The sequence below is a fragment of the Marmota marmota genome, unplaced genomic scaffold (genome assembly GCF_001458135.2).
Source record: "Marmota marmota marmota unplaced genomic scaffold, marMar, whole genome shotgun sequence".
Classification (NCBI taxonomy): Eukaryota; Metazoa; Chordata; class Mammalia; order Rodentia; family Sciuridae; genus Marmota; species Marmota marmota.
This window is the reverse complement of record NW_026000108.1, coordinates 29,176,230-29,197,643: the sequence shown is the minus strand read 5'-3', so window position 1 is coordinate 29,197,643 and position 21,414 is coordinate 29,176,230. Positions and strand designations below refer to the sequence as shown.

General features: G+C 39.9%; 1 protein-coding gene across 1 annotated transcript in view; it reads left to right on the top strand.

Annotated features, from left to right (window-relative positions):
- Rell1 (RELT like 1) overlaps positions 1-21,414 on the top strand; it is an 85,947-nt gene that overhangs the window by 47,714 nt on the left and 16,819 nt on the right. The window contains exons 5-9 of the mRNA XM_015482019.2: positions 6,309-6,533; positions 8,305-8,376; positions 15,122-15,179; positions 17,448-17,684; positions 20,421-20,559. Of these exons, the coding sequence (XP_015337505.2) occupies positions 6,309-6,533; positions 8,305-8,376; positions 15,122-15,179; positions 17,448-17,684; positions 20,421-20,556 (728 nt within the window). The 3' untranslated portion in view covers positions 20,557-20,559. The remainder of the gene's footprint in view (positions 1-6,308; positions 6,534-8,304; positions 8,377-15,121; positions 15,180-17,447; positions 17,685-20,420; positions 20,560-21,414) is intronic.

Sequence of the window (21,414 nt, the reverse complement as noted above, 5' to 3'; positions counted from 1 at the left end):
ATTGCTTTTGGAAATTTCTTCTGTATCCTCAGGTGGAGCCCTGGCTTTTCTTTCTCAGTTTTCGGATAGAGCAGATCTTGTTGTTCAGTGGATATTTCCCTCCAGATGTCCCTCAGCTTTGTCTGTGTTGCCATAACCAATACCACAGACTGAGTAATTGGTAAACCATAAGTATTTACTTGTTTACAGTTCTGGAGGCTGGGAAGTCCAAGAGTGTGGTGTTGGCATGTTGTGAGGACTTTCCTGCTGCATCGTAACTTGGTAGAAGGGCAAGTGAGCATGTTCCAGACAGGAAAGATAGAGACCAAACTTATCCTTTTATCAGGAGTCCCCTCTCATTATAACTATTTCCCTGATCCCTCATGACCTGACACCTTTTAATACAGTTATAAGCATGTGACTGTATGACCAATGTGATTCTACAATATGTATACTCAGAAAAATGAGAAATTATATCCCATCTATGTATGTGTGATACATCAAAGTATATAAGTGCATTCTATTGTCATGTATAACTAATTAAACCAAATAAAAAAAATAAAAATACTGTTATAATGGCAATTAAGTTGTAACACAAAGTTGGAGGAGACATTCAAACCATTGTTCAGAATTGAGATCATGATATCCTTCACATGCCAAATGCTAGGGCTTTCTAAACAAAGTACCACAAACTGGCTTAAATACCTAAATTTATCATCTCATAGTTCTGGAAACTGAAAGCCCAAGATCAAGGTGTCAGCAGGGTTGGTACCTTCTCAGGCTGTGGTAGAGACACTATTCCATGACTCTCCTGCTTATGATGGTTTGCTGGTGATCTTTGATGCTCCTTGGTCTGTAGAAGCATCTCCCAGATCTTTGTCTTTAGGTTTACATGATGTTTTCCGCGCATGTGTATCTGCCAATATAAAAAGTTTCCCCTTTTTATATTGACAGTAATCATATGGGATCCGGGTTCATCCTGCTGACCTTATTTTAACTAGTTTACCTTCTTAAAGATCTGTCTTCAAATATGGTTACATTCTGAGGTATTTGGGGTTAGGAATTCAACAAACAAATTTGGAAGGGTGAGTGACCAAATTCAACACATAACAACAAGTAAAATTGCTTTCCCCCCTTCACCCTGACATATTTTCCATCTCTTTGGATGGCAGCCATGACTCCCATGTTGCTCAAGTAGAAACTTGGGCATCATTCTTATGTCACTGGCCCTTATGTTAACTTAGAGTCCAAGGGTTTGTAGAAATTGGAGGAAAGATTTTGAAGTTGGCCTCATCCATCAAGGGTCTGTGATTACCAATGGCTGACAGCTTCTGCTCTGCAGGTTTTAAGTAAGTATCTACCTTCTTGGTTCAAAAGCAATACAAAGTAACTTTAAAGTTACAGGAAAATTATGAAGATAAAATTTAAAATTATCTCAGTCATAAAACTACCAAACTAGCAGGTCAGATAAAGAGCAATTTCATCATCCCAGAAAGTGAAGGTTCTATTGGACAACTTTGTTGTGGATTTACAAGGAAGAGCTGACAAGAAAAATGTTGACTGGAAATCTACTCAAACAATTCAATGAAAAATAACTTTCAAATAACAAAGTTTTGTAAATAATGCCTAAACATTCCTTAACATATGTAGGTTTAGCTTTCCTTCAGTTAACACTTTGAACACTGTATCTTTCATTGTCCTTTACTCCCAACTGAATCATGTTTGAATGAATCACATATTAAGTGAATCATTTAATATTTTGCTCTTTGCTTTATACATTTTATACTTTCGTTTTTTTTTTATTGTTTTTTTTATTAGTTAGATCATATTTCATGTAAGGTGAATCTAGATTTTAAAATTCAACATTGGAGCACTCATGTTTTCTCATATCTCCATGAAATCTTCATAAGTAGTTTTAAATGGTACATATTATTCCATCAAATGCTGTTTAATGATTGACTTAGGTATTTTCTTAGTAGTACATTGTTAAGTGTGCAGGTGTTTTTGTTTTTTGACTTACATTCATAATCGCTGTGATAGCCTTTGCTATTAATTTTGACTCAATAAATAATTTGTTCATAATTCAGACATAATTCAGCTTGGGGGGTGAAGGACAAAGAGAGCCACAGTGTTTTGGAGAAATGTATTTGTGTTAATTGAAGGAAAGCTAAACCTACATAAGCTAACAAATGTTTTAGGCATTATTTACAAATAGTTACTTTTTTATTGAATTATTTAAGTAGATTCTCCAGTCAACACTGTTCTCATTAACTCTTGTAAATCTATGAGAGAGTAGTCCAGTAGAATTTTCACTTTCTGGCATAATGGAAATGTTCTTTATCTGACCTGCCAGTACGGTAGCAATTAGCCACATATAAATAACTGTTGGGCATTTTAGTTGTGGCTAATGCAACTAAGGAGCTGAATTTCTAGTTTAAGTCCAGTTGATTTAAATTTACATTTAAGTAGCTACATGTGGTTAGTAGCTAATTTATTGGGTAATGCAGGTCTGTAATCATGATGACTAAAATACTTTCATAGTGTTCACTCTTTCTTAGTCATTCTTCTGAATGCTTTACATATTAATATGTTTAATCTTTATGGTAACATCATGTACCTCAGGTGGCCTTCTGGTTACTATTGCTATATAACTAACTACCCCAAAACTTAGTGTCTTAAGATAGCAAAAGTCATTTATTTGGCTTAGGGATCTATAGTTTGGGAAGAGGTCATCTTTGGTCCATGCACAATCAACTGGGCTATAGGATTTGCTTCAAAGCTGACTTAGTTACTGGGTGGCATGTTGATACCTGCTAGTGGTCTCCAACCACAGGACAGGTTAGGCTTTCTCATGGCGTGGTGAGGAACAAGGTGAGGAACAAGTGGCTCAAGATACTGGAAGGGGAAAATGACAGTTTCTTAAGGCTTGGGGTCTGGAACTTGATAGTGCATCACTCCCAACAAATTCCCTTGGCAGGCAAAACATAGAATGTGCATTTAAGAGGAGGAGATGTAGATCTCACCTCTCAATGGGAGCAGTATCAAAAAATTCGGGGTCGTGTTTTAAAATCATCATAGATAGGTACAGTCATTTTGATGCCATCTAACAGACAAGCAAACTCAGCACAGAACAGTTAAGCTATTTGCCCCAGATGACTTGCCTAGTAGGTGGGTGAGCTGCTTCTTTGCCTGGCAGTCCAAGCTCTACCCTCAGTGCTCTGTTGCACCCCACTGTAATTTGTATATTTCACAAATTTAGATTCATATTTTACTTTTTCATGGAACAATAATTATAAGAGAAAGTCAATGATACATGTTTATAAGTCACAGAACTCCGGAAACAGGTAGTATATGTAAAGGTTTGTTGCCAAGTTGACAATTATTCCCAGCCATCTAGTTCAGGAGGTGCTATTTGTCTCCACTTCTGAACCTTCTGTTTTCATCCTGTTTTTCTTTTCCCCAAAGCTAGTTTGTTACCACCTCTGAATTTAATAAACAGTTATTCTGAATAAAAATCTCAGTTGTCACCTAGTCCTGTTGCATAGAACATGTGTTAGTAAAAGAAGGAAAAAAAAAACTTATTTAGCACTGTACTGCCAGGATAGTTGTACATGAACATGATCCCTGTGACTTGGGAGACTGAGGCAAGAGGATCACAAGTTTGAGGCTAGCCTGGGAAACTTAGTGAGACTCTATCTTAAAAAATAAAAAGAGCTGGGGTTGTAGCTTAGTGGTAAAGTGATTCAGTCCCCAGTACAAAAAAAAAAAAAAAAAAAGTGTTTCTGGTTTATATTGAAGGTGAGGCTTGAGGTTAAACTTTAATTTAGATGACATAGTTGCATATATTTAGGAATATATAGTTATGTGTTGCTTAGTGATGGGGATACACTCTGAGCAATACTTTACTAGATGATGGTGTACTTACACAAATCTAGATTGTGCAGTCTGTACACACCTGGGCTATATGGTATGGCCTATTGTTCTAGGCTGTAAACTTGTATAACATGTCACTATACTGAATACAGTTGGCAGCTGTCACATAAGGATAAGTATCTGTGCATCCAAACAGAAAAGATCCAGAAAATACTAGGTGAGAGGAATTCTTCAGCTTTCATTGTAACCATACGGGACCTCTATCAAATATGTGTGTGGTTCACTGTTGACCAAAATGTCATTATGCAGGAACTGTACTACATATACATCATTTTCTTGGGAGAGAAATCAGAAAAAAATTATAGGTTATCTCAAATTCTAGAGGTTGCTTGATAAAATAATGAATGCAGCTTTTTACAAACCTAAGGAACCAGTTCTTTTCTTTCCTGTTCAAAGACAATGACTATTCCTGTGTAATAGAGGTTGCCCTTTGTTGGTTGGCCTCTGGTTTGCAAATTAAGCTTCTGTTTGAAATTGTTTGTTCCTGAGATGAGCTCTCATTTCATACCAGTTATTTGTACCCAATACAATCCTTATAACATTGATTTTTTTTTCCTCCCCAAAATGTTCTTGAGAAAGGTTATGATTGAATGTCTCTAGCTTGCTAATTTCGGGGTTTTGTAAGCTGTGTGTATGACTCTTGGTGATGGAAGGAAGCCTAATTTTCTCACTTCAGAAGCAAGGTATTCTAACTGCTGAGATCTACCTGACCCCTCACTTCATTTGCTACTTCTTTCCTCATTTTTCCATGACACAATACAGTTTATTTCTGTGTTGTCTGCTCCATCTTAATTGGCCACATCTTATAATTGCATATTCCAGTCTCTCTCTCTCTCTCTCTCTTACTTTTTGGAGGCCATGTGGCACCCCCAAAGGCCATGGTTTCTGGCTGCCTCTGGCACATGTCCATGTGGCACTTTGACACATCTAAAAGCAAACTTCTCTTTTTCTCTATACTATGCCCCTTTCACAACTTTCCTGTTCCTGATGCCAGAAGCCAGGTCCCAGTGTTATTTTCTCTCTCCCAGTGACCACGTACACCTTTCACGACCCTTCTCGCCATCTGCCATGATTTGACCAGATACTGATTTTCTTAGTGCTGTTTATGATGCTTCCCCAAAACTCCAAGATGGCAGGGGCTGAATTTATGTTGTCCATTCCTGTCTATTCCCAGCTCTGGGGTAGGGAAGTCAAATAATGGGCATGCAGTAAATGTTTATTTGGATAAGTGAATGGATACATAAATGTACAGGCGCTTCAAGAGGTTATATGACTCCGGATAGGTTCCTGTGTATGAGTGGCAGGCATAGGTGAATTGGGATTGTTTTAGCCCAAGTTTGGGCTCTTATTCTTTGTGTGCTGCCAGACCCTCCAGGCTGTGTGGCCTGTGGTTTTGGAACTAGATAGATGCTGTCGGGTTTTTTTTGTTGTTGTTGGTACTGGGGATTGAACTCAGGGATGCTCTACTACCAAGCTACACCCCTGCTCTTCTTATTTTGTATTTTGAGACTATAGTGGCACCCCCCCCCACCCCCCGAAAATCTTAACTAAGCTTCTCCAGAAATCTTCACCATAATTGATTTTAGGACTATCAGCAAAAAAGTCTCTACAAAAGAGTTCAATGTAGGTAAACTTCCTATTTTCCTGTTGCTCTATTTTACTTGGCTACTGGCCTGGAAGAAATCAGCACTCCAGGTGCTGGATGCCCTCTTACTAGTTTTTCACAAACATGTATCCAGTATAGTAGTTTGTAGAAGTGTATTTGCAAATGCAAAATGTGATTAAAAAAAAAAAAAAAAGACAAATCCTTTAACAAGGCCTGTGACCTTGGGCTGGAGCTTCACAGAGATGTCTACATTTCTAAGATAAGTTTCCAATAGGGCTCCATGGTAACAGCTGGCAGGGGGAGGAAAAAAAAGGGGAGAAGAATCTCTTTCCTTCTCAGGTGTTGTCCTTGAAGGATTAACTTGCCCAGAACAGTGAAAGAAAAAGCTGCTTTTATGTGAGCTTCTGCAGACTGTGAACTTCTGAGCCCCTCCTCTTACATGCTGGGTATAAAGTTATGAAACTACCTGAACTTGGGGTTCAGGGGATTAATTGATTACAGCAAAAGCTGTACCCTCTGAACCGGGCCGCAGCTAAATAAAATGGTTTCCTGCTATCTTTGGTGTCCTATCTGGTCTGTCCCTACAACAAGACAAGGTCTGTAAGTTACTGAGGCTGGCCTTAAACTTGCAATCCTCCTGCCTCGGCCTCCTAAGTAGCTGGAATCATAGGAGTATACCACTTCACCAGGCTAGAGACACTGATTGAATGTGAACATTTCTTGAGAGTCATTAGAATTTTCTTTTGCCCCAATCCCATGTAATAACAACTGTGCATGTTCTTTTCTGTAGACAATGGTGGCAGCCGCACTTTGCACTCGAGAACAGAGACGACCCCATCGCCTACAAACAATACTGGGAATGGACATCCAGAATACATTGCATATGTGCTTGTCCCTGTCTTCTTCATCATGGGTCTCTTTGGAGTCCTCATCTGTCATTTGCTTAAAAAGAAAGGTTATCGTTGTACTACAGAGGCTGAGCAAGACATCGAAGAGGAAAAGGTTGAAAAAATAGGTAAATAACTTGGGCTCCTTTTACATGTGGGGGAACAGTTTTTAAATAAGCAACCAGTCACATATGCTTCCTGTATTTATGAGGCAATAGCAGCTCATTTGGTGTAATGTAAGTGTATGTTTTGCAGTAATCACACCTCGAGTTTGAAACCTTGTTTTTGTTTACTGAACACCTACTGGGCATTTACCTTCTCTGGCCCTAATGTCTTGAGCAAGTTATGTGTGCCCTGAATATCTGCTATGTTTAATTTTGTCTAAATTAATTTCTAATTTAATTGACATTTTAATTTAAATGAGGATAAAAGTCTCCAACTTGTCATGTACTTTGAAATTTAGAGAGAAGATGCAGTGGTGATTGACACGTAGGGCCACTCAGTGGACGTCACTCCTTAGTGTTATTGTTGACTCAGATTGTAATAAGGATGGTTGGACAATTGAACAAGTCTCACCATTTTTGTAGTATTACTTCTGCGGGGGGGAGTTCTATCTTAAATCTATGCAAATGAAATTTATATTGGTTAAGGAAATGATTATGTGAATAGTGGAGTAAAAGTAGAACTGGTAGTATGAATTCCAGCATGTCTCATCCTTTCCTCGTCATGTGGAGTTGAGGTAGTGTCTGGATAAACCTGAGAGATGCATCTTGTTTCCCCTTGTATTTCTTTCCAGTCATCCTTCAGGGACGTTTCCTGGCTTGGCCCTTGAGGGAAAGTAGATAACTCTCTAAATCCTGTTCAGCCCCTCTGAGAAGTGACATTTGGAGTAGGTCACCCATGGAGCAAATCAGCAGGGCCTGTGGGGGAAGGTTCCTCATTCCTTGCCAGCTTGCTGGACTGTTGGTTTTTCCACCTCCATTGACCTTTGAGGCTGAGGAGGAACACGGTTGCTTGATGAGTCATGTGTATGCTCATGAGCAAACCAAAGCCAAGTGTTTGTCAACAGAAAGCAGAGCCTCCTCCTCTGCTCCTTCACAGCCACCTGCATGTTGGCTTCCCTCAGCTCCTGCATGTCTGTCCCAACATGTGCTTCACACAGAAGCAAAGACAGCCTTGGCATGGAGAAGACACTTCTGGGTAACTGGGTGAGCCTTGTATACCCTGATTTTTTTCTCTGTGAAGTAGGATGGAGTGTTTGAACCTTCCTTCTTTTTTCTTATCTTGAAATAAATTATACAGATCAGTTTATGAGTGGAGGTTTGATTTTTTTCCCCCCCGTCCAAGGACCATCACATGTATTACTGGTATAGAGTGTTCCAAAGTAAATTAAGTTTGTGGATAAATAACTGTGGCCAAGATCTAGATAATTGGGGACTATATTAGAAAGGATAAGAGAGTTTTATAAACATGGGTGGATAATTATCCAATTTAAAAAATAAATTAATACTCTTAAGCTTGCAGTTAAAATAAAATCTAAGGGAATCTTTTTTTTTTTTAACTTTTAATGAGGTTTAAGGAAATGATGAGAAAGAAATAATAGCAGTGAGTGTTGGTATAAATGCATTTCTATATTATTGTCTTGGAAAGTGACCTTGATCTTGAGAAGAGATCTAGGGGCAACTGCAATACGTGCTTTTATGCTTTTGTCAGTGAAGTCACAACATGTGACACAGGGAAGTTTGGGGATGAAGGAGGAAAGCTAAATCTTAGCACTGTGCATGAGTGCTTGACCTTTCTGGAAGCTGTTCAGTGAGATGTTGGGCTCTGAGATGAAGGTCTAATTGACCTGTTACTGGGAACCGGTTATAACATGTTCTCTTCTCTTTTTTCTTTCAGAGTTGAATGACAGTTTAAATGAAAATAGTGACACTGTTGGGCGAATTGTCCACTACATCATGAAAAATGAAGGTATGGATATTTTAGTTTTCTAGAACAATTTACTATTTTAGTTTTATTAAAAATCTGCTTAGAAGAGTCAGAATTTGTGTGGACTGTTCTTTAGTTTTATGCCTGAGCTTCCTAATACCTCAGTTTGTAGCCTTACCCAGCCATGGGAGTTTTACTTTTGTGAGTTTTTTGAGTCTCAGTTGGTCTCAGTGTAGCAGATCCAGCCCTGGGGCTAACACCTTATATCAAAGCCTGGCCTCATCACTTCTTGGTTGTGTACAGTTTGGGGAAAGTCATTACCTCATGAAGCCTCAGTTTCCTCCTGCAAAATGAGGGTCATAATAATATTTGCCTCACAGCACTGTTGCAAAATAGCAACATGTGAAGTGCTCAGTATAATAAGCACTCCTGTGTTATCTATTTCTTTTTTCCCTTTTCTTGTCTTTTTATTTTTATCAGAGCTTCATAGTTATATATAGTGGGTTGGGTTTATCATGACAAAATCATACATCTTTTCACTTTTTTTGTGCTTTAAAAAAATTGTGGTAAAATACATATGACAAAATTTATTATTGTGACCACTTTAAAGTATAGAATTCAGTGCCATTAAGTATTTGACAGTGTTGTACAGCGTCACCACCATCTTTGTCCACAGCTGTTTCATCTTTGTGAACTGAAACTACACGACGTTGAGCAGTCCCTCCCATGCCTCCTCCCCCATCCACTAGCATCCGCTCCTGCATTTGGCTCCATGGATTTGTATTCTCTGTTATCTATTAGGTGTTGAAACTTTTAAAAAGCTTAACCCTTATGGATTTAAGTGTTTGTCCCCTGTGAAATGTATCCTAGACCTTCTTTCACTTAAATGGAAGATTCATTTAATCTTGATTAAATGAAGTAGGATCATTGTTCTGAATGCTGGTTATTATCTCAGAAGGATATCATCCTGTTTTCTGTTGCTATAACTGAAATAGCACAAACTGTGTAATTTATAAGAATAGAGGTTTATTTAGCCCTTACTTCTGGAGGCTGGCAAATCTAAGAGCACGGCACCTGCATCTGCTCAGCATCTGCTCAATAAGGACCTTCTTGCTCTATCATAATGTGGCAGAAGGCAGAATGTAGCAAGACAGAGTGCTTTCTTTTACAACAAAGCTTCTGCCTCAATAACCCATGAATTCATTAGTCCATGAATGGATTAATCATGTGGCCACACCCAGGCCATAGCAGTTTCTGTCCCTTTAGCAATTCTCAAGGTCTGTAGAAGTGCTTGCCCACTTCCTCCAAAGCTATGGATTCCCATATTGAATACTTTGAGTAGACAATTTAGAAGAAAAACTTTCCCTTGATCTTTGTTCTGGTCATTACTGGCTGACTCATGCAGCAGGCACTGATATAGTTGAGCCATCTGTCTAAAAGTTGAAATACCTTTGTAATCATCAGGAGGTACCTGCCCTTCTGCCTTCAGCCCTTCCCCTGGGGATCTCCCCTCCCCGATATCCTCGATTTTCAGCAAGAGCACTGCATGGCCCAAGCTGCCAGTGTGTTAGACTATTCAACTGTTCTTCACTTAGATTTATATGGTACCATATAAAGCAGCTTTATATGGCTCAGCAAATTTTCATTGCGGTTTTTAGAGTGTGCCATATGTATTTAAATGATTTAAATCTAGGTGCTTTATGTGTGTAAATCTCATCTAATCCTCAGATCATCCCCCTAAAGTTGATATTTTCATACCCATTTTACAGGTGAAGAAAGAAAGGTTCCAAGGGGTTAAACTAATCAGGTCATCCTTCTAAAGTTGGTATTTTCATGCCCATTTTACCACTGAAGAAAAGAGAGCTCCAAGGGGTTAAATTCACATGGTTAATGAGCAATACAGCTCTTTCTTCTGGTTCTAAATAGTGTGTCTTCCACCTGTGCATTGTTACATCTCCTTTTAATTTGCAGGTTTTAATTTCTAAGACTGTAAAGATCAGATAAACAAACTGTACTTATGTACGTGTCTTTTAATTTTGGAACTGAGTGTTAGTTTAGGTATCTGTCCCTTGGTGGTGGATCTTTTAGCTGACCAGCTAGGCAAACACAGTTTCTCCACACCCTCATATTGCATTTCTGACACGAGATGCGGGGTTTTCCACACTGAGCAATTCTCCAACACTCTGAACTCCAGAGGAGTATCCTACAATTTAATTTCTGATCAGTTCTGACCCTGTCTTGGAGTTAGCATCAGATCCCTAAGTTAAAGGCTTAGTCCCACAAGATTGCCCAGCTTCAGATGCCAATTGCAAGTCCAGAACTCAAGTACTTTTGACTGTAGACTATTAGGGAATTCCCATAACCACCCCCCCACCCGAGGCTTGATAATTTGTAAAATTGGCTTGTAGAACTCAAGGAAATGCTTGATTACATTTACTACCTTATTGTGAAGGTTTTAATTGAGGAACAACCAGGTGGAAGAGATGTGTAGGGCAAGATCCTGGGAACTGGGAAGTGGAGACTGCATGTCCTCTCTGAGCACAGGATCCTTCAGGTACCCCCATGGTTTCAGCAACTGGGAAGCTTCTTAAATCTTATTGTTCACGAGTTTTTGTAGAGCTTTATCTCCAGTCCCAGAACACCCGCTCCCCTACTTCCCAGTGGTTGGGACTGAAAGTGTCAACCTTTCTGACAACTGGCCCCACCCTAAGTCACTCCATTAGTGTAGACTGAGTGTGATCAAGAGGCTCATTATGAATAACACAAGACATTCCTATGGCTCAGGAAATTCCATAGTCAGTGGAGTTTTCTTACAAGTTTGGAAAGTTCTGGGGATTCTATAGCTTTGTTCTCTGGGTAGGCCCGTAAGCTGTCTGCCGGAGTACAAATGGAGAGTTTCATAATTAATTCTCACATATCCCGAAATATTCACGTGAGGAGAGAGATAGGCTCCTTTATGAAGCTCTTACTGTGACATTCAATTTTTGTCATGGCAGAAGAGATGCCTCCACAAACTAAAGGATCACCAAGAGGGCTCTGCCATGTGTTGTATAAGTAGACTGTGCTCTGAACTTCAGTCAGTCTGCATCTGTTTGGGTAGAGACCTGGACCTTAAAACAGTAGGAAGGAGAGTGTTAGGGTTTAAAGTACTTGCTCAGACAGTCCTAGAGGGTGGGCAAGTGACTTCTAGCTGTGTGACTGTGGCCAGCTAGTAAGTTTCCATTTCTCTGTATAGTAGAATGGGGATGATAATTCTATCTGTATTAGGGCCTTGGAAGTATCCAACAGAGTAAGGTCTGTGAGGCTTTTAGGCAGTGACTGGCACATATCAGCCTTGTTAATTTTGGTGATGGTAATAGTAGTTCTTGCTTGGGACTTCTGCCTTGAGTGTCAGGAAAACTTTGAAGAGATAGCAGTAAGGGAGACTACAGGACGCTCTTGCCCGAAAAGGACTCTTTTATGCATATGATAAAGCATGAATTCAGGGGAAAAAGAGGAAGCATTTTCTGGAAAACACCACCCATTTGTTCTCTATGGGTTTTCCTTGCCCATTCTCAAGAAGCCTGTGAAAGGAAGTATAGCTGACAAAATGTTGGCAAGCATAAAAAAACCATCTTTTATGGCTTTATAGGAGTTATGGATAATAAAAGTAGGAGGAGAGATAGTTGGCACTTTTGTTTTTGAGATCATGGTGGAAGTATGTGTGAAAGAGAAAGATCTGTATCTGCCAGTTTGACCAACTGCAGATTGAAATTGTTCAAAACAACAAAAAAATGTTGCATCTGTACTGAGCATGTACATACTTTTTCTTGGGTTTTTTCCTTAAACATATAATTCTGAATAACAACTATTTACATAGTATTTACATTGCATTCAGTATTAAAAGTAATCCAAAGATTATCTTAAGTACTCGGAGAATTTGCATAGGCATCTGCCATTTTATATGAGGAGCTTGAGCACCTGAAGATTTTGGTGTCTTCTGGGAGGTCCAAGGACCAATCCTCCCTAGATAACATGGACAACCGTTTATTCAATAGAACCTATATTATTGTTCTTTTATTATAATTTTACAACCAAATTAAAGTGTGTTTTCAAGTCCTAATGTGATGTGATGTTAGAAAGCCTTCTCATCACAGAAAATCAGAAAGGTTCCCCAGGGACACATTACTGCAGTTTACTCTCTGGTGTAGACTTGGCCGTTAGCCCAGAGATAGAGGGGACTTGCGTGTGTACATGCGTGTAAATGTGTATTCTGTGTTAATCCCATATGCCCACCGTCCTCCCACAGTGTGGATGAGAATGGTGTTTGTGTAGGAACTAGAGTCTGCTTTTAGAAACTTCATTCAGAGCAAACAAAGAGCTGTTTAGTAATTATTTATAAGAGATAAGAATAAGTCACAGGAATTCATAAAAACATGAGAAACAGCAGGCACAAGGGCACATGCCTGTCATCTCAGTGACTCAGGAGGCTGAGGCAGGAGGATCACAAGTTCAAGGTAGCCTCACCAACTTGGTGAGACCCTGTCTGAAAATAAAAATTAAAAGGGCTGAGGATATATCTCAGTGGTGAAGTGCCCCTGGGTTCAATCTCCAGTAGCATACCCCCTACACACAAAAAAGAGAAACAAGTCTACAGAACATAAACTTTGGTAACTATTTTAATACATTTTATCTTCTGGTATCATTTTACAACTTGATGTTTCATTTTATAGGCAGTCATCATTTTATAGGTGAATAATTTCCTCAGGCAACTATTTAAGCTTTGTTTTTAAAAAGCTCATTAGTTTAATTGTTAGTATTAAAGTTATTGCTATCCATGTTTTATATCCTTTGTTGTTGTTTTCCCTTTTTTTTGATTTTTATGATTTTGAAGTTTGATAAACTGGCAAATTACTGTGTATTTTAAATATAATCAATTACAAAGTTGTATATGAGACTGTATCCCTGTATTAGTCCATTTTCTGTTGCTATAATTAAATACCTGAAGCTGAGTATTTATTTAAAAGGGAGGTTGATTTAGCTCACAGTTTTGGTCATTGAAAGTCGAAAGTTAGGAAGCCCCATTGATTTGGCCTCTGGTGAGGACCCCTGGGCTGGGTTACAACACAATAGGTGGCATCATGGTGGAAGTATGTGTGAAAGAGAAAGGTCACATGGGAACACAGGAAGCCTGAGAGTGATTTATGAGTTGGGCTCCCTTTTTTATTTGTTCATTTTCAGCACTGGGGATTCAACCCAGGGCCTTATGCAGGTACTCAACCAGCGAGCTACATGCCCAGCTCTCCCCTTGTTTAACCTCCATCCCTCTTTTTTATAACAAACCTCTCTTGAGAACCAGCCAGAGTACCATAAGATCTTTATCAGTTGTTTCTGAGGGCTGTACCCTCAATGACCTCATCAGCTCTTACTAGACCTCACTAAAGGTCCTACCACCTCCCAGGCTGCCATGCTGGGGACCAAACTTCCAACATACAAATCTCTGGGGGGCAAAAGCACATCCAAACCTCAGCAATATCTCAACCCATTATCTGAGAGCAAAGTTAATTTTCCTGCCCCATCTTTATTAGTTAAAAGATACAATGGCTGACAATCTCTCAGTTGCAGTTGAGTAGTTGAATGTTTTACAAAGGCTAAGGTGTCACCTTGCATTGAAGGAGATTCCATGAATCCATTTTCATTACTTTTGCAATGACAAGGGTCTTTTTTTTTTTTTTCCTAAATCAATTTTGTTTGGAAATGCATTTGGACATCCTCAGGGATAGTTATGAAGGGCAAAGAAAGTATTTCTTTTAACAAAGGATGGTATGTTATGTTAATATGTCTTTAAAAAGAAATCTATGCATTCTCAAGGGTGACAGTAGGCCAAGAGGACCCCTGGGGGATGAAAATTGGATCATGGAGGGAACCCAAAACACAGCACAGATAAGCATTTGGAACATGAAAAGATATGTACCTTCACTTTCATGGAGTATAAATAGAAAAAAATAAATAAGGAAGAAGGCTCCTGGGTGGGGCAAGAAGGAAAACTAGGTTGAGAAATGCTTCCTATAAACCCTTAGCTCTCAACACCTCCAGCAGGAGTGGTTGGAACTGGCCTTAATTGCCCTCCTCTGGGGGTTCATTGGAATGTTAAATGTTGGCATCAGCTCGAATGGTAAATAGTGATTTTTTGTTTTTTCCTCTCTAGAGAATTCATTGTGGTTAGTCATGAGAACAGTGCTTTAAAAATCAATGGAAAAGGTTAGGAGGCAGCAAGAGTATTTGGCCTTGCCAATTAAATAGCTGAGAGAAATGCAACATGCACTTCAGCTTTTGGTTCTTGAGAATTTGACCACTCTGCAAGAGGGAAAGGGACATGGGGTAAGGGTGTGAGTGTGGACAGGGGACCCTAGAAGCTGAGATTCAATTTGATTTTGTTGAAAGCCTAGCTTCCATCCCCCTTACATATTTAGATTTAAAAAATTAACATCAGAAGTCTAATTTGTCAGCCTGTATTTCATATATATGTGTCATATATGATACATATATACGTATTACATATATATGTTGTGATCAATACTAATTTTAAGATATCTGGCCTGACTTAAGGACTTACAGGTCTTGAAGCAGAGCTAAGCCAGTTGACCCACCTGGAAAATTAACCTTCTCCCTTATCCAGAGTCTCAGGAATCAACTATGAACTGAAAGACCTGAATTCCATGTTTTTCCAGCAGCTTTTATGATGTGATAATTCTATGATTGTTCACCCCTTCTACTTTAATTCTTTAATGTTCTTTTTATTCCCTAGCAAATGCTGACATTTTAAAGGCTATGGTGGCAGATAACAGCTTGGGTGATATTGAAAGGTAAGTCTCCTCCTCCCACGGAATGGGACATTTCCCCAGTTGTTTGCTCAGATGGGATGGCATTGGAAATGCTGTTCTGCTGGAGCAGATTTCCCAAATTTGGTGCTATTGACATCTTGCACCAGCCAATTCTTTGCTGAGGGGTACTGTTGGGTGCATTGTGGGATGTTTAATAGTATCCCTGGCCTCTACTTAGTAGATGCCCTTCTGAACAGCTCCTAACTTCTCCCACAAGGTGTGGCAGCTCCAAATGTCTCCACACATTGCCAGTGTCCCCTGGGGGAGTGTCACCTTGGCCAAGAATTGATGTTATAGAACATTACTGGGAGGAAGGAAGGTCAAGAGACTAAGAGCAGGAACATAGCTTAGGAACTGGTACACCAAATCTTACTTCTACCTCTTATTGGCTACCTGTTCTTGGGCACTCTGAGCTCCACCTATCGTCTGTAAAATGGAGAAAGACCATTGTACTAACTCCATTGGGTTATTATGAGGAATGTGAAGTACCTCGGGCACTGAAAGACCCTTATGAACAGTGATGACTGAATGAACACCGGGTTGGTTCGATGATAATTGTATGTTTTGAATTACTGGTTTTAGGTTATAGATGTGGAGCTCTATATTCCTTTATAATTAATTGCCAATAGCTGTATTTTATAAAATTTTTCATTTCTCCAGCAAGGAGCCTTTATTGAATGCCCACTGTGTGCTGGGTGCTGTGCTAGAGCAGGACGTGCACAGACCCTTGTCCTGGAGGAGCTGAGTCTGTAGGAATGGAGACAGGTGCATGAGGCCTTGTGGTGCACAGCCTAAGTGGCTGTAGGGGAGGTGAAGACCGGAAGCTCTAGGGACTCTGTGGGGCCAGCAGAAAGTCAGGGAGGTACATGGAAGAGGCGCCATCTGGAGTGGACATTCAAGTGGCAGGGGCTGGTTGCAGGCAGAAAAAAAAAAAGTGCAGGAGAAAAGGTGCCAGACATGAAAGTATGGGATGCACCTGGGGATGGTTGGTCTAGGGGACCAAGTTGACACTGTGTTCCTCCAGGAAGGATCTGCTCTGTGTTTTATTTTAACAATTTAAAGTGGATCCCTAAAGAGCACCAGGAAACTTTTGACTGGCTGTACTGTTAAGACTGTCTCGTGTCACAGTTTGTACTTCAAGAGTGTGCGGCAGGCTAGTTGTCAGCAGCCCATGGATGTTTTTTGCCATCGTAAGGCTTCCATGTGCCCTTGGGGCTCTTGCTGACATCTCAGGTATCAGCTCTGTAGAGGTGCTGCCCTTTCTGTACCCACATTTGCCAGAGGGCTGGTTATTCCTGGTCAGTCTGGCCCTGTCCTGTTCTAATCCCTTCCTTTCTAGGGGCCAGACCTTGACATGTGCCTTTTGAAGGTAGCCAACATCTGGCCTATATACTTCTGCATTTTGTGATTTGACTAGTCTGGCTAAATTTCTTCTAGATTATTAAAGTGGCCTCCACTGTTTCTGAAGCACAATATATAGCATGGTGGGTAAGAGTGTGGTTTCTAAAATTTGACTTTCTCTTCAGATCCACACTTATTTGCTATATGACGTCAGGCCAGTTACTTAGTTTCTCTGAGCCTCAGTGGCCTCATTTTTAAGACATGGAAATTAATAATACATACATTGTAAGGTTTTATAAAGATTAATTGAATTATATAAAAAATTCTTAGAATACGAAGTGTTAGCTATTTTCATGACTTATCGTCACCACCAAACACCTGTTTGAGGCATTACTTTTCATACCTTGACCTAAAAGCTTTCTTCCTTTGATGCAGTAGTCTGATTGGATTGAATAGTCTAGATTAAGTCATCTGAAAATTCAATTGGAATTGAAGTTTTTCTCTTCTCTAGGGCATGTATGTTCCAGGCATCTCTTAGCCGAGTTCCAGGCAGATGTGGCTAAGTGTGAGAAGTTAGTATGGCTGCATGAGGTGGGAGATGCGTGTTTTACAAAGAAGCCTAATGCTGTAAAGTCAAGCAGAGCTTCATTAGCAGAAGCAGTGGTTTATTTCTAGCCAGTTAATTATATTCTAGAAGTGATAAATCACGTTATTATAGTTAGAGATGTGTTGTCCTTACATGGTCGAGGGTCCTGAGTGCCTGTTGCCTAACATTCACAAAGTCCATTTGACAGTTGGAAGTTGTGTTTTTTTTCATTCAACCATTTTTTTACATTACAGAGGAGAGATGACTTTTGCTGGCATTTCAGTTAAATCAGTTCTATTTCCTCCTTTTCCTTCCTTCCTTAGTCCAGTGACCCCCAGCACCCCTGGGAGCCCACCTGTGAGTCCTGGGCCCTTGTCACCAGGAGGTACCCCAGGGAAGCATGTCTGCGGCCACCATCTACACACAGTGGGTGGAGCTGTGGAGAGAGATGTGTGTCAGCGGTGTCGGCACAAGCGATGGCACTTCATAAAACCCACCAACAAGTCCAGAGAGAGCCGGCCACGGCGCCAAGGTGAAGTCACTGTCCTCTCTGTTGGCAGGTACGGTCCCTTGTGTCTTTTGGAGGGTCCGGGACATGGTTGCATTTGGGTACAGATTTGTATATAGCTGTAAATGTGGAGTCTGTTCTCCTAAGCCTGGCTCAGATGAGATGTGTGGACTCTTAGAGGTGTTTTGGTCTGAGTTCTGTGTTTCCAACAGCAGAAGAACCCTAAAAGGCAGTTATTGCTAGATCAGATGGGAGATGTATTAATTAAGTTAAATAATTAATTACTCACTTTATAACAGATGGAACTCAGAATCTCAACTATATACAGAGTAGACATTTCTATTTCACGTATGGAATCCAAAGCAGGCAGTTGGGGAGGTGGCTCTTCAACTTGTTGTTCAGAGTCCCAGGCTCCTTCCGCCGTGACTGTGTCAGATCTGTGAGCAGGAGAAAGGTCATGGGGGATTGTTCCTGGGGGTATTTAGTGAGAAAGGCCTGGGAGTGCTGCATATCATTGTGGTTCATGTTCCCTGGCCACAAATCACTTGGTTACACCTAACTGCTAGGCAGCTGGAAATGTTATACAGTCATGTACCAGGGAGACAGATCAGGTCAAGCATCTGCCACATAAGACCCATATGAATTGTGATGATTGCTTCATTCTTTTTTCTTTCTTCTTTCTTCATCCTGGCGGTCTCAGTCTTAAAGTAGCATTTACTGGTGACCCATATGTGATCCAAAGATCTTGCAGTTTGAGGAACAAATGAGTCTGACTTGACATGAAGCATTTTTGCAGTCTCTGCGGTTTGGGCTCAGGTAGGAAGTGCACTGCTAACAATACACTGCAAAGACAGTTGGAGCCTAGAGGTGAAGATTATATGTGGGAGTCAGGTTGGGAAGCTCTTAGCAAAAGTTGGTAGTAATCCTTCTTTCTCAAATGACAGACCTCTGGGAAGTATAGCCCAAGCCCATTGCTTCTACCTCACTTGAGTCCTGGCACCACTGCTTACAAACTATTAACCTGGTCCTGTGCCTCATGTCCCTCTCTAAAGTGAGAATGACAGCCACACTCATCTCATAGGGTTGCTGTGAAGACTAGACGAGATAACTCAGGTAAAGGTTTCATAACAGTTTTGAGCATGTTGACTATCTTCATTATTATTATTTTTATTTTTATTCAGTTGAGTTTCAGCATGTGTTGCACAAGCCAAGAGGAGAAGACCGAGGGCTGTTTGCCGCAGCAAAACAGTACAACTCATGACCACAGTGTTTTATTAAGAGGCAGAGTCATGGGAATTTATGAATGCAGATGAATGAGAACATGGAGCTTGTTTGGACACAGCTCATTTTATTTGCTTAAAAAAAAAATCTGCTGAAATTTTCAACTCAGGTTTGACTTGACTTTTTGAAATTTCCCAAATCCAGCTCTCTTGGCTATTGGGTACTATGAGCACTTAATGGTCATAGGCTGTGTTTCAACACATGTTGCTTATGAGTCTTCCCATTTGGCAGAATAGCTTTGTGTTTATAACTTTCCCCTGCTCTTTCTTTCACTTCCTAGAGTCTTCCTCCTCCTCATGATTGGTGAACACATTTTGGACAAAGAAGGAGAATTTATTTTAGATTGTTTTTGTGGAAATTAAAACCAGAACTAGAAAGAAGCTATTATTGAAAGACTAGGGATTTAATGATAATGCTCTAAAAAACAGTCAAATTAAGTTAATTACTTTAACTTCTCCTTTAATGAAAATCTCTTCTTCAACTTCTTTAATTTTTTCTTTAGGCCTTATTGAAAATTAACTCAAATTTGTTTTTAAAAAACAGAAATAAATCTTCAACCCAACACCAGCTAATACTGATAAAATGCATTATTAGGGTTCTTTTGGCTGTATGTGTGTGTGTGTGTATAGCACTGACAGGTGTATATTTTTGTGAGATAGTTATCTACTGACCATTCCGGCTATGTCAGTTTAGTTTTTTTTTTAATATTTATTTTTTAGTTGTAGTTGGACACAATACTTTTATTTATTTATTTTTAAGTGGTGCTGAGGATCCAGCCCAGGGCCTCGCATATGCTAGGCGCATGCTCTACTGCTGAGCCACAACCCCAGCCCTATGTCAGTTTAGTTTTAAATCAGTTGTGCTTTTATTAGCCTTCTGTGGTTAAAAAAAGCTGATGATAAAGCTCATGTCATTGTCAGAAACCACAACTGTGAGGCTGTTTAATACTTGAGTACCTGTTTTAATGTAGTTTGCATGCTCTATAAAATAATCAGTGTTGTGTATGATGTGGTTGAATGAATCAGCTGGAAAGTTGGGCAGAGGACTACAGGATTTGCTGCTGGGGAATGCCCCTCTTATTGAATGTTTCTCATTGCTGTTCCAACTTCTGGTTGAGTTTGTTTGGGGTCCTCTGTGTAGACTTTTTTTCTTTCTATATTAGGGATTGGACTTGGGGGCAGTTTACCACTGAACTACATCTGTAGACAGTTTAATTTTAATTTTTAAATTTTGTGGCAGGGTCTCACTAAATGCTAAGGCAGCCTCAAACCTGTGATCTTCCTGCCTGAGCCTCTCTAGTTGCTGAGGGTGTAGACATGTACCACCATGCCTGTCTAGATAGACTTTTTTTTTTTTTGAGGTGCTGGGAATTGAACCCAGGGCCTCACACTTGTTAGGCAAGCACTTTATCACTGAGCTACAGCCCCAGCCCTAGATAGATAGATGGTTTTTGATTCACTCATGATTTGTACTCAAAGCTCATCAGCTCTTCTCTTTCCGCTTCTAGGTTTAGAGTTACAAAAGTGGAAAATAAGGCAAACCAGAAGGAGCGGAGAAGTTTGATGTCTGTTAGTGGGACGGAGAGCGTCAATGGAGAGGTGCCTGTAACACCTGTGAAGAGAGAGCGAAGTGGCACAGAGTAACAGGTGAGCTGTAGTTTTAGTGACATTGGGGTTAAGGTGATGCGTGGTACTGAGAGCCTCCCTTTAGTTTGTGATCACATAGGAATGACATTTGGCAAGGAAATGGGAAACCTTTCCTGAAAGTGGTAAGGCGAAAGGACCCTTTGTATGATTACTTGTCTGCCCAGAGCTTCTTGTAAAAAGGCTGCAAACTTGGTAACTCCAGGGACTTGGCCTGCATAGTAATGAGCACAGAAGATTATATACTAGGCAATATGGAGTGGTGGAGACTGTAGCAAACCAGAAATCACATCAGTCATTGGTAGGGCCTGCATTAGACCTAATGTTGCTATATCTTCTTAATTCAACAAAAAGTAAAATCCAGACTTTAAAATGTGAAATTACCACTGGTTTTTAAATGTTTGTGGCTTATAAAATTTCCTGTAAAAAAACCCATGCAGGCCAAATGATACATATTCTTGTCATCATTTCTAGGTAAACTGTGTTTTGAAAAAGGCTGGAGTGAACAGATCAATGCTTTTTCCTTGAATTGGAAACCAGTTTTCTTTGATGTGTCACATCAAAGAAAATACCCTCAACAGGAATATTACTCTCAGTACCCTCAGTAGGAACATTACTTTGAATTGCCCTCAGTAGCATTATAATTGTTGCCAACAAATATTTTGAAGAAATTAAAGGGCAAAAATGAATGCTTCTTGGTTTGGCAATTTTAATTTTGGAAGGCACGGCTTTAAAATCGCAAAACCAAACCCTGTGATAACTTGATCCTGGCTTAGCTTTCCTTTTACTCTTTTCTTTCTGTTCTGGCTTGAATTGCATTTTCCCTTTTTATGCTTATTATATGTGAAGGGCAAGGGG